This window comes from Lytechinus pictus, chromosome 14 (assembly GCF_037042905.1).
Source record: "Lytechinus pictus isolate F3 Inbred chromosome 14, Lp3.0, whole genome shotgun sequence".
Taxonomy (NCBI): domain Eukaryota; kingdom Metazoa; phylum Echinodermata; class Echinoidea; order Temnopleuroida; family Toxopneustidae; genus Lytechinus; species Lytechinus pictus.
The window spans coordinates 11584032-11597794 of NC_087258.1; the positions used below are offsets into that span (position 1 = coordinate 11584032).

At 34.8% G+C, this 13763-nt stretch overlaps 2 protein-coding genes across 2 annotated transcripts; both read right to left on the reverse strand.

The window, feature by feature from the left end:
• Positions 1 to 2616: 2616 nt before the first annotated feature.
• On the reverse strand, positions 2617 to 3320 carry LOC135156719 (prostatic spermine-binding protein-like). Its single transcript, XM_064109753.1, has 2 exons — positions 3260 to 3320; positions 2617 to 3098 (listed from the first exon to the last, which is right to left on the reverse strand). The coding sequence occupies exons 1-2, from the start codon at positions 3318 to 3320 to the stop codon at positions 2617 to 2619; spliced, it is 543 nt and encodes a 180-aa protein (XP_063965823.1).
• A 95-nt stretch (positions 3321 to 3415) lies between these two features.
• LOC129276631 (phospholipid scramblase 1-like) lies at positions 3416 to 13495 on the reverse strand. The gene is made up of 6 exons (XM_064109235.1): positions 13411 to 13495; positions 12078 to 12208; positions 10969 to 11080; positions 10097 to 10199; positions 7158 to 7216; positions 3416 to 6017 (listed from the first exon to the last, which is right to left on the reverse strand). Exons 1-6 carry the CDS (start codon positions 13474 to 13476, stop codon positions 5976 to 5978), a joined length of 513 nt encoding a protein of 170 aa, XP_063965305.1. The 5' UTR covers positions 13477 to 13495; the 3' UTR covers positions 3416 to 5975.
• Between the last annotated feature and the right edge of the window lie 268 nt (positions 13496 to 13763).

Here is a 13763-nt window from a genome sequence, read left to right on the forward strand (position 1 = left end):
TGAAAATCATAAAATTGCCAGCACATTGGTTATAAAATGTATGTATTTGTGTTGCAGGAGTGAAATACTCTCTGAAAAAACGATTTTTGACAAAAAATTATTTTCTAGATATTCAAAATGGCTGCCATAAACCCCATACATTATACATTATGTACAATGCGATTGGAGAAATTAATTTTCACAAGAGTAAGAACTATAAAATGCATGTAATTGTGATCACCGAGTAAAAACATGTTTTCTAGCGAAACATATCATTTCTTTTGTCATGCATGAGATAAATGCTGTATTGTGAAATTCAAAATGGTCCCTATAGGCCCTAACAGTATTATCTACAATGTAAATGGGGACATGTTATTTTGTATGAATTTTACTTGACTATGAATTCCATAAAATCCTGTTGTATGATAAACATTATTTGAAAACATGATTTTTTTTTTAATATAGCATTTCTTTTGCCATGTAAGTGATAAATACTGTATTTTGACATTCAAAATAGCTGATACAAGCCCTATAACTAATGCGTATAGGGAATCCACTTATTACATTATCATAAAATGCATGTAATCGTGATGTATGAGTAAATATATTGTCTTAAACATGATTTCTAAATAAATGCATCACATATTGGTCATGAACTCGAGGTAATAAATGTTGTACTTTGAAACTCAAAATGGCTGCCATGGGTCGTAAAAGTATTATGTACATTGTAATTTGGGACATATAATTTTGACAGAATTTGGCTTTGCTTGACTATAAGTATTGCATATAATTGTGATGTAAGAGTGAAATATTGTCTAAAACCATGGTTCCTAACGAGGTTTATCATATCTGGTGCATTTAAGGTGATAAATGCTGCATTCTGAAATGGAAAATGGCCGCCATGGGCCCTTATTGTATTATGTACAATGTGAATGAGGACAGATAATTTTCACAAAAGGGTATGTGGCGCCGCCATTTTGAATTTGGAAATATAAGATTTATCACCTAAATTTTAGATGATATATTTTGTTAGTAATCATGTTTTCAGACAATATTTCACTCATACAACACCATTTAGTCAAGCAAAGCCCAAATCTGTTAAAATCATTTGTCCCCATTCCCATTGTACATAATACTTTTGGGGCCTGTAGCGGCCATTTTGACTTTCAAAATAGAGTATTTATCACCTACTTGGCAAAAGAACTGATATATCTTGTTAGAAATTATGCTTTCAGACAATATTTTACTCATAGATCACAATTACGTGCATTTATGGTGCTCAATCGTGTGAAAATTTATTTCCTAGCTCGCATTGTACATAATACAATCAATGTCTATGGCGGCCATGATTTTGAAAGTAAAAATACAGTATTAAACACAAACTTTAAACCTGAATGACATATTTCGTTAAACATCATGTTTTTTTTAGACAGTATCCCATTTATTCATCACAAATAAATGCATTTCAGTGCTCACTCTTGTGATTTCTTTGGTCCTCTTTATCATTGTACATAATACTGTTAGGGCCTTTGGCGGCCATTTTGAATATCAAAATACAGCATTTATCACATACATGGCATATTAAATAATATATTTCGTTAGCAGTTGTGTTTTTAGTCAGTATTCCACTCGTTTCTCTTGATAATATGCATTTTAGTGCTCACTCTTGCGATTTTTGTTGGCCCCTTTGCCATATAGTATTTGGGCCAGTGGCAGCTATTTTGAATATTAAATACAACAATTTTCCCATACATGACATCATAAATGATATATCATGTTAGCATTGATGATTTTGATATATGACTTCGTCCATAGATCACAATTACTTGCAGTTTAGTGATCATTTTTGTGAAAAATTAATTTTCCCTATTCATATTGTACATAATAGGGTATACAGAGGTCTGTGGCGGCCATTTTGAATATCAAGAAATAAATATTTTGTCAAAAAATGTTTTTTTCAGAGAGTATTTTACTCCTGCAACACAATTTCATACATTCATGGGCGGAAATCTGTCACCAAAGGTAGGGGGGACCATGCAGGGCCTAGAATAATTTGACAAGCAAAAAAAAAGAAAAAAGAAAAAAGGTTATCACCCAAAATGTAAGGTCATTTTAACCCAAACAAAATTTGACAAGCCCCCCCCCAAAAAAAAAAAAGGGTTTTCACACAAAATGTAAGGTCATTTAGTCCAAAATAATGTATTATTTCGATTGTGAAGTGATGTATTTTTCTCCATCATAAAAGACCAAAAATAGTAGGGGGACATTTGATATTGTGTCCCCCTACTATTTTTGGTAGGGGGGACACGTCCCCCCTGGGATTTCCGCCCATGCATACATTTTATAGCCAATTTGCTTGCAATTTTATGATTTTCATGGGTAATATGCATCATTGGCGGTCATATTGGAATTTGCCAATTTGCGGAAAATGATCGAGGTTACACGAGTGGCATCATTCAGATTCGTAATCAGCACCCTCGAATTGACAAGAAACCATAAAAAAATATTGTATGTATGAAAAAACAAGGTTATGCCTCTTCTATCCTGGACTAATACGTTTGCGATTCAACAGTCAGGTGTGAATGCATTTCGTCACCAAATTAGATTTAGAAAAATCAGGCTTTGTGATTTAGATTATTAAGCGACAGAGGAATCACCAAAGGCACCACCATCATCATCATCATCACTACCACCACTGCCATCACCATCATCATAATCGTCATCATCATTATCATCATCACTTCCACCACCACCTCCACCTCCTCCGCTATCACAATTACAATCACCATCATCATCGTCATCGTCGTCATCATCATTATCATCATTATCATCATAATCATTATCATCATCACCACTATCACCACTGCCATTATCACCATCATCATCATCACTTCCACCCCCACCTCCATCACAATCATCATCATCACCATCATTATCATCATCATCATCATCATCATCACTACCCCCACTGCCATCATCATTATAATCATCATAATCGTCATCATCATTATCATCATCACTTCCACCACCACCTCCACTATCACAATTACAATCACCATCATCATTATCATCATCATCATTTCCACCACCACCTCCATCACAATTATCATCATCATCACCTCATCATTATCATCATCATAAGCATCATCTCCACCAATACCATTATCATCTTTATTTTTATCATCACCATCACCACTGCCATTATCACCATCATCATCATCACTTCCACCACCACCTCCATCACAATCATCATCATCACCGTCACCATCTTTATCATTACCTTCATCACTATCACCACTACGATCATCACCATCATCACGGCTACCATTACCATCGTCCATTCCCAGTCGTCAGTGTGGACTACATTTTACAGGAATCTAAGATCTCACTCACCCTTTTCATCATAAAATCAACACAATACACATCAATATCATAATTTGGTATTAATATACTATAAACATAATTTATTACAACTCTATGTTCACAGCCTCAAAATTACACAGCCAAGTGATGAATTTAACTTTTAAAGCATTAAAAACATTTGCAGTGCAAATAACACAAAATCGTGGAATATAGCAAAATGTCTAACAACTGATCAAGGACATAATACTTTGACGAGGAATTTTGATGACAAAAAATGATCTGGCACCAGCTTTTTAGAGACACAAGGGCATAAGTTCATATCATCACCCAATGACTTATTACCTTCTGGCCCTTTGATTTTTCTTGGATTACTTGAATCCTCATATCAAGTGCTAGTTGCATAAAACCTGTGTCAATCATAAGTTCGTTATGAGCAACTCTGATTGGCTGAAAGACAAGTTGGGTTTAATTTCCCCAAAGTTGCCTTCAAATTAATGTTTTGTGCAACCGACCTTTGATCACATGAAGTATAGCATTGTAAAACATACACAATTCAGTTTGCTACTGAAGAAAAACATTGCTAGGTAAAACAAAATATTTTCTTTTTATTTGAATTGAATTAAACAAGTAGAACATTAAATAAATGCTATAATATCACATTAGCTTATGTTTATTGTTTCATCTTAAAAACCTGTAAAATTGAAAATAGTAATACTGTCAACAATGAAAAAAAACAATGAAGCAATTTGAATGCAATGGCCCGTATTCTGAAGTCGGGTTTAACTAAAACTCAGGTTTAAAGTTGTGGTTTAAGTATGGATAGCCAATTGTAACATAAATCACTAACAGTAGAGATATCATACTTCAGCACATTAGGCTCTCAAATCATTCATAATTGTCTAGGAAGTATAAAAAGATTATTGTCTTCACCATCGATGAATCAGGAAACAGCACAGTAAACATACGAAAAATACAACTTAATAAAAAAAAATTGATGTTTTTGGCTTTCCATACTTAAGCCACAACTTTAATCCTGAGTTTAAGTTAAACCCGACTTCAGAATACGGGCCATAGTCTACAATAAAATATGCACTTATGGTACATGTATATAGAGTATATCATTAACAAAATAAAAATCTAGATACAATTAATTTTTTTGTAAAGACATTTTTTTAGTGAATAAATACAAAATGTTTTGGTTTTGTCACGTTTGAGGCAGCTCAAGCTCTGAGGGTTAAGATTGTCTACAAACCATTGGCATTTTTTTTACTGCACTGTACAGTATGTAGTAAAAACAATAAGGTATAACATTATTATTCAAAAGAGTATATAGACCAAAAGGTGTTTGAAAGCATAATTACAGCCTCTCATGAAAATAGGAAAAGACTCCTGAAGTGGTAAGGCACAACGTCCCAATAGCATTGACTTTTGAAGTAGTCATATATAATGGTATAGATATACCTACAGATATATCTCCATATCTTTTTCAGTACATATCCATGTCTTTTAATATGTGGTTTATCAACATCTTCTCAATTATTCACTTCTATAGGATTGATTAACAAATAACTTGGTTCCGAATATCGATCTCTTCACATATCAGTAGAATGACTCATGAGAACTCAAACAACTTGAACTCACATAATACAAAAACAGCCTCTGAGAAATCAGCAATAACTATCATGAAACCCCCACTCTTTAAAACAACACATTATATCATTGCACAGAATATATCATACTGCACGAGAATGAAATGTTCAGATTTTACATAAGAAACAATAATAGGCTGTTACTTTATTTCTTTCAATTATATCGTGTTAATGTATCTGGTAATTTGAAACAAAGTGCAGTAAGCAATATACAAATAAATATATACATATGTCAGTAATATTAGCATTTTCATACAGCTGTCCAAAAAAAATCATGTACTCTGAATAGAGCGAGGGGTGGGGGAGGGGGGGGGGGGAGGGGTATTTGAGATGAAAACAAAGGGTTTATTTTTCATTTTACCTGAAAAGACTCAAATGAAAGACTCCCCTGATGCATTAATTGAATGGCAAACAATATTTGCATAACTGCAAAACAGTGAAAATGGTGAATATCACTACATGGTAATACTGTGCTTTGGGAATAGGAATGTCTAATTGTATAAGTAAGTTACCAAGGTATTTGAGACTACTATGGCAGAGGTTTGCCAGAATTGTTTACAAACACAAAATAATCAGCTAAATAGGGATACAACTCTTGTAATAGAAACATCTATAGTGAGACGATACATGTAAATTCACCCAATATCACTGTATAAATTAAAAAATATATATATCAATGGTACGGATCTAATTGCAGCAACTATTGTCACATACAAAACAATTTTTTGAAATAGACTACTGATGGAACCTTAAACAGAAAATCACTGCTACAGTTTCATGTTAACTAGTGAACTCATTAATTCGAAAAAATTGAATCGTGCCCAACTACAAAATTTGTCAATGTCATTGCAACACACTGTGAAAGATTATGTATCATTTTGAGGCAGTTTTGTGAAAGTTTTTGTGGTGAAATCTATTCCTATGCGTGATAACTGACCACCTCCTAACCACTGCTCCTGCAGACCTCAGACACAGCGAGACATCTTAGTTATTATTGTTCTTCTGCTGCTCGTATATCATGAATTCCTTTATTTGGGTAAAAGAATATAAAAAAAATACAAAGATCCATTTTATTCTTATTTTCAGGGTAGTGAATAATGGGGCAAATCTGGGAGAAAAAATAGGAAATTCAGAGGGGAAAAAGGGAGAAAAAAATTATAGGCCCTCTTACATACTTTCTACTATTTTCAATATTATTGTTGTTTTCCGTGTAGGGGGTCCTTGAAATGGAAAGTCAACAAATGTCAAAATTCATTTGTATTACATTCGATGCATTAACCCTAATAAGATAAATCCGCCGCGCAAAATTTGTGTACAAATCTAATGCAAATAGTGTTTTTAGCCATAATTCATGAATGCATCACTATTTTTCCTTTTACTAATTAAAATCAATTAATTTCATCTGGTTTATGATAAAAATAAAGTCCCCCACAATTTTCATAGAAAAAAAGTCGAAAAACAAGAAAATACATAGATTTAGAAAACAAAATAATACATAAGAAAATAAATGTAATGTTGAATTTTTTTACTGTCAATTTGATCAGATTCCTATAATCAGTCTGTGAACCAAAAATTAACATTTTAGGGGCATTATTTAATTAGAGCAAATTTTACACATAACGTAGCATAACTAATTAGCAATGAGATTTTTCGCAGAATTTGATCTTATAGTTTTGGAGATAATGCCATGGGTAACGAGTGAGCCAATTTTTATTGAGATCACGTGATCAACAGCCGAGATCACAAGGGGGGACTGAATCAGCCCCCCCCCCTCCCCCATCTTCTTAGGCATTGAAATAGCCCAGTCTTTTTAGGGTTAATTAAAGCAATAAATGAATGAATACTATCAATAAATTGCTATTTTCAATGTTCTTTTTATGCAATGAAATGTTTGCAAGACTTTTGAACAAGATACTTAAAATACAAGTAATCTATAATCTACTCTTTCCTTGATATAACCACCCCCTCCCCCCCCCAAAAAAAAAAACACATACCACACATACCGCAAGAAGGGATTTAAAAGAAACTAAAAGAGAGAATCATTTGAGAAGGTGATGAAAACAAAAAAGAGAAAGGAAATGTAAAAGAGCAGGAAATGAAGAAAGCAAAAAAGAGCAATATACAAAAAATAGCCAAGGGATGGGGGGATGGTTTATTTTTACTCACAATAAGAATATTTGTTGCCATCAAAGTTGCTTTGGCTTTCACATCTAGATCCTGAGGAACTGTAAAGAGAAAGGGGAATAAAGAGAGAAATAAATATAGCCTAGTTTTTCCCCTCGTTTATGCAGTGTCACATTTAAGGATTTTAGTGTGATTCTGCCCTCTCTTGGGCATTGTTTAACAACCAATTCATTCTGGTAGTACTGGTAATTATACTAAGTTACATATCCTATCGGTTTATCATTGGTATGAATAAGCAAACACAATCTATCATTACTTGATAATTATACCACAATCCACATTGCAGTTTCTAAGAAGAAAAAAATCTATGACACAGGAAATAATGGTCTGTTGTTGAACTGCAGTAGAGAAATGTTATGGTGAAAATCATTAACAAGTGGAATGCCTCTGGCCGTCTCACCTGCATCACGCGATTCAATATAGCAGCAGTGCTGATTTTGAAAACTACTATAACTCGCACAAGATGTTCAGCGATACTTGGTTACTCGTATTTCCACGTTTTATGAACTAGACCAATACACTTATAGAGATATGATGGCAATTCAACAAATACCCCCAACGTGGCCAAAGTTCTTTGACCTTACATGACCTTTGACCTTGATCATGTGACCTGAAACTCGCACAGGATGTTCAGTGATACTTGATTACTATTATGTCCAAGTTTTATGAACTAGACCAACACACTTTCAAATTTATGGCTGTAATTCAACAAATACCCCAATTTGGCCAAAGTTCATTGACCCTAAATGACCTTTGACCTTGATCATGTGACCTGAAACTTGCACAGGATGTTCAGTAATATTTGATTACTATTATGTCCAAGTTTCATGAATCAGATCCATAAACTTTCAAAGTTATGATGGTAATTCAACAGATACCCCCAATTCGGCCAAAGTTCATTGACCCTAAATGACCTTTGACCTTGGTCATGTGATGTGAAACTCATGCAGGATGTTCAGTGATACTTGATTAACCTTATGTATAAGTTTCATGAACTAGGTCCATATATTTTCTAAGTTATGATGACATTTCAAAAACTTAACCTTAGGTTAAGATTTTGATGTTGATTCCCCCAACATGGTCTAAGTTCATTGACCCTAAATGACCTTTGACCTTGGTCATGTGACATGAAACTCAGGCAGGATAATCAGTAATACTTGATTAACCTTATGGCCAAGTTTCATGAACTAGGTCCATATACTTTCTAAGTTATGCTGTCATTTCAAAAACTTAACCTCAGGTTAAGATTTGGTGTTGACGCCGCCGTCGCCGCCGCTGCCGTCGCCGCCGCCGTCGCCGTCGGAAAAGCGGCGCCTATAGTCTCACTCTGCTATGCAGGTGAGACAAAAATACATGGGTAGTGTAAGACAAATTCGTCAACAACAAACAGTATCCCTGAATGTTCTAACAATGACTTAAATGAGTAGAGAAAAGGACAATCAAGAATAGATAGTAGAAAAAATAAGCATGCCTAGGTTGGGCAATCAAAACTCATGAAAAAAAATGTTATTGAATCAATAGTCATGCCAAACTATGGAAAGCCAGCAACATCATTATCACAAACATGTACAAAATAAATAGCATGATTGCAATTTCACATGTTCAGAGAGGAATCAGATTTTATTTCACAATATCATGGAGAGGAGAAAGTTGAAATATTTCATTTGTCTTATAATGAAATACCAAAGAAACGGTGAGTGGGTGAAGTCATCGGTTCTGTCATTTGCATACAATGTAGTCCTACACAATATCCCTTTGGAAACAGACCTGCCAACCTCTGGGAATGAAAAAGTGTACTCTGTGATAAAAAAAGTGTATTTCATAATAAAATGCATGGCGCACTCCCTCATCGCGGCACTCAAGCTGCATGCAAGCTAAAATGCGCACTGCTCTTGCAGAAAAAAAATTAAAGATGTGTATATCTCACCCTGGTTTTAACAAAATGATTGAAAAAAAAAACAAGTTACCTGAAATTACATTGATCTAATAACCATATTTGTGTAAGTTTTATGAAATAGAGATGATTTTTCTCAATAAATTATGATTTTGTAAAAAAACGTACTAAATACGTCAAAAACGTAATGGTTGGCAGGTCTGTGGAAACAAAGATGAACAAACTAATTCAATGAGGCAATGATGCATTCACAAGTATAAAGTGGTGTGAAAAAGTTAGTGAACACCACCAGAAAATGAACATATTTCAACTGTTCAATCTCTGCCATGTATTAGATACTTAATTGTGAAGTCAGGTGATATAATATTACATTCAATAAAGCTTGTTTTGTCTGGGTTTGCCAAACACTGTAGTGTTGTTGTCTACATTCAACACTCAGCATGGAGTGCATTTTCTGGGGATTCACTAACTTTTGAACACCACTGTACATCATATTCAGAAATAATTCAAATGGATTGTACGCATTCTAGATGTCGGTATTGATAACTTTCCATAGTTATGATTGAATGGATCAATCACAACACTTTGTAAGACTGGGCCCTGATGTTCTACGAGTTGTATTATCTTCAAATCAAAATCCAACTTAAGATTGATTTCAAACTGTGTTAGTAAGGTATAGGAAATTTAGCATATTTTGATCTAAGGCTTTGATAATAATATTCGCTTTTATATAGCGTTTAATACATTGCAACAAAATCTCTAAACACTTTCTCCGCTCCCTGGGGCGTAGTCCAACAAGAGATTCCAAACTCAATTCCTGGGCATACTACATTAGGCTTTGGCAGTGGTTTTCTTAAGGGTAGCCATTAACACCTGGGTGGAGAGTGGCAAAAGTGTGATTGATGTGTAGCCATCCAATGGCACTGGGCTTCAACACGATTTGAACACACAACCCTCCGATTACAAGGCGAGAGTCAGAACCACTACACCACGACACTTCAACAGAATGATGATAATGAATACCTACATGTGATAGAGAAGTTGTCAGCCTTTGTAATACATTCTCTGAAGCATCCTCCCCACTGCTTGGTGATCTTCCCGACCTCACTCGTCAGGTCAGGGGTCATGACCTAGGTCAAGAATAGAAAATGAAACAACATCAACTTCAACGACAGAAACTAAGTTATGGGCCAATAAATTCAGGCAAGGAAATAGAGAAATTTTACTCAGGAATCTCACCCCATAGTCCGACTTGGTTGATACATCATATAAAACTTTTAAAGAAAATTTTGTTCTTAAACTGGTTAAATTTAATGCAAATGTCTAATTATTCTTTGTGAATTTCGTTATTGAATTGGTCTGCTGGTCTGGAGGAAACTGCACTGGTCACCTTCATACATACATTTATACTAAGTAACCCCTACCTCCCCCCTCCCCCCAGTATCAGACCTAGTCATGGTTTTGAATTGATCCAAAGCCATGGGTGCATGCATTGATGCCCCCCTCAATGGACTTGGGGCTATGTTGTGCCCTTTTTAATTGTTCTTATTTGTGCTGTATTATGCTGTATTACAGAAATGTGCCATAATCAAAATGTGGCCTTGCCCTCAACCCCCCCCCCCAGGAAATGTTAAATGCCAGCGAAGTGATGGTACAACCAAATTGCAGGTGGCCCAGATTGGTAATAGACCAAGCAGCTTTAGCCATGATAGTGTTAGTCCAGATTGGACCTTGGTGTTTGGAAGAAGTTCCCTTTCCCATAGCTAACATAGAGGGCACATGTCTCCCAATCTCTAATCAGGGCCAATCCACTCATAAGATGAGTGGATTGGCACTTTGGGAAAGGGAACTTCCGAACACCAAGGTCCAATCTGGACTAAGATAGTGTCTGCCCCTTACCTTATAGTCGATGTCTTCCATGGTGCAGAAGAGACAGCATGGACCACGGATCTTCAGGATGGTTTCCTTCTCAGCGTTCTGCACATCGAGTTCAGGCATCCAGAAATATTGTCTGCATGAAATCATTATGGTGGGGTGTCATGAATCAATCTGTCAGGGATTTTCACACACAAATCTGCTCTCAACCAATCAGATGTGAGGATTTATGTAGCTTATAACAGTTCTAAGTAATAATCACTAATAATACTCGCCAGGGCAGTGTTTAATTAGTAGTAGTCATTTTTCTTTTCGTTTGAATACTAATCTCTGTAATATGAAATCCATGCATATAATTGGTTGAAAAAATATATAATAGAAAGCAATAAAAAGAATTTAACACTAATAGGAAGAAATATTGTCTTTACAACAAGAATGACTTTGAGATCTTGTGTTGTTTATTGCACCATTTTCAATGTGCTTCTAGGGTGGAATCTGCCCTATACAACCCCTTCCCCTCCCAAATGTAGTTGGGGAGGGAGAAAGAGGAGGGGAAGTATGTAGTTGTATAATTACCAGTCACTACTATGGTAATATCAATGTATAAGGTGTCCCAGCAGTGGCGGACCGTGACCAGGAGACAATTGATTGGAGGGGCACTGTATTGTTTGTGAACAATGCTGTGCCCCTCCAATGCTTTGTCTCCTCCGGGTCACGGTCCGCCATTGTGAAAAAACATAATGGTGAATTCATGTTTAAATCTAGTTTTCATTGCTGGTCTAAGCAACTCCTAACGAAAATGATATTAAGATCATTGAATTTGGTGAAGTAATAAAACAACAAATCAATCTTTTAGGATTTTTAAATCTACTTTTTTTTCTTTCTGGAACAACCAGAAGTGTACCACTATATTCTGTGTGCACCAGTAGTCACTGCTCCTATAGATGTACATATAGTATAAGTACTGAAAGATTGCAAGTTCCCTCCCAATTCCTCCTCCTCCACCACCACCACTTCAACTATTACTACCATTTCTACTACTTATACTACTTCTACAAATAATACCAACACTTCCACCACTCCTATTACCACTTCCACCACTGCTACTTCTACCTTCTATCAGTGCATAGTACCTTTGCTTGGCATATCCTACGATGTTGCCTGGTGGTGCTTCCACCTGGATTTCAAAACCACAGTCGGCACAATCAGCACACCAGCAGCACCCTGCGCAACACTTGAAATTACGCACAATCCTCATCACCTCCTGGCATCAGCAAATTGGCAAAACATAAAAAGAAAAGTTGTGATAGATTTTCATTTGCTAATTGTATGAGGAATCGTATTTTTCATGGCATTTCTTCTTTACACCCATCAATATCCTCGGTTTTGCTGCCAAAAAATTATTTGCAATGAATTTTAGAGATCCACAGGTATGCACATTCGGAATTGATGTTTTTATATTTTTAATCTTTAGTAACGTTGGTGAATGAATGTACATGTATGCTTCCAGCTCTAAGAAGGCAACCATTTATCAAATAAATTTTCATTGCACGATATTTTTTATAGGCCTAGCTGATTTCTTTCAGATCAAGTGTGGTTTTATTTCTCATATGTATGTATATCAAATCTGTTTAAATGGAACTTTGCAACAGACGATTTGTGTCCAACATGCAAGGTTAAAAACGATACATGCTTTTATTGACTATGAACTAAACAAATCCTTTTTAAAATATATCAAAATTATTTTGCGAGAAGTTTACAATGTAAAAGTGGAAGTAAACATCAAACAATTGCTTAAAGTTGAAAGTGATAGTAAAAACAAATCTCGTTGTAACTATTGCATTTTGGTCAATATATAAAGTTATTTTGGATAGGAACAAATCAGGAACTGAAAAAAGTTTTGTTTTGAAACATGTATTTATAAAAGAAATTAAAAAACGGATAGAAATGTACAACATTGCTAGTAAAAAGACCAAAGAAAAAGATGAACTGCCCAAGGGCTTGCTACGATTCTTGTAAGAACAATCTATCTTAAATATGATTTTGTAATTACTGTAATAATACTTATATGTTTCCTGATTTATGATGAATTGTGTAACCTTTGATTTGAATGTGATTTACTGTGTAACCCCTGATTTGGATGTGAATAAATCCTCTAATAGAGGCAAAAAAAAAATGTATATCAAATCAAAACAAAAATTACAATACAACAAAAGAACTATGTACAATAACCTGAAACAGGTTTTTAATACCTAATTTGTATACATAGTCGTATGAAAAATATTTAACATGATATGTACAAACCTTGAGAAATGAGAAACGAAAGAAGTCAATTTTTTATGACACAAAAGACAAAGAATGTATCTTGAAACAATTATTTTATTTCATTTTATGCTTTACATTGTAATGATGAGAAAGGAAATAGAAATTATAAAAAAAGGATTTTGCACAACCGCCAATCCTTACCTGTTGAGCATTGTCGACTATATGTAAGACAAATCCACGATGCGGACCACAGCATATACGGTGCATACAATCAGACTCTAAATAGGGAACGAAATTACCAAAAAAAAAATCATAACAACAAATGAGGATAATAAAGGAAAAGAAAGGAAAGATTCAAAAATAATTTATGAATCATCGTGGTCTAGGTTACTGGACTAATAAAATCAAGCATATGCACTATAGATTCAAATCAAACTTCAATTGTTATTGGCCGGTATTCTAAAGTCCATTATAACTTAATTAAGCCACGGTCTTTATGTTGACATAATGGGAAGCCAAAATATCAAAGTTTTGTTTACATTGTAAAATTTTTA

Excerpts from the sequence above, each read along its gene's own strand:
- LOC135156719 (XM_064109753.1), bottom strand. The coding sequence starts at position 3,320 with ATGGACGATGGTAATGGTAGCCGTGATGATGGTGATGATCGTAGTGGT. Across the intron at positions 3,099-3,259 it reads TAGTGGTGATAGTGATGAAG|GTGATGATGATGATAATTGT; the intron begins GTAATGATAAAG and ends GATAATGATGAG.
- LOC129276631 (XM_064109235.1), bottom strand. The coding sequence starts at position 13,476 with ATGCACCGTATATGCTGTGGTCCGCATCGTGGATTTGTCTTACATATA. Across the intron at positions 12,209-13,410 it reads TAGTCGACAATGCTCAACAG|GAGGTGATGAGGATTGTGCG; the intron begins GTAAGGATTGGC and ends TGCTGATGCCAG. Across the intron at positions 10,200-10,968 it reads TGGAAGACATCGACTATAAG|GTCATGACCCCTGACCTGAC; the intron begins GTAAGGGGCAGA and ends TTCTTGACCTAG.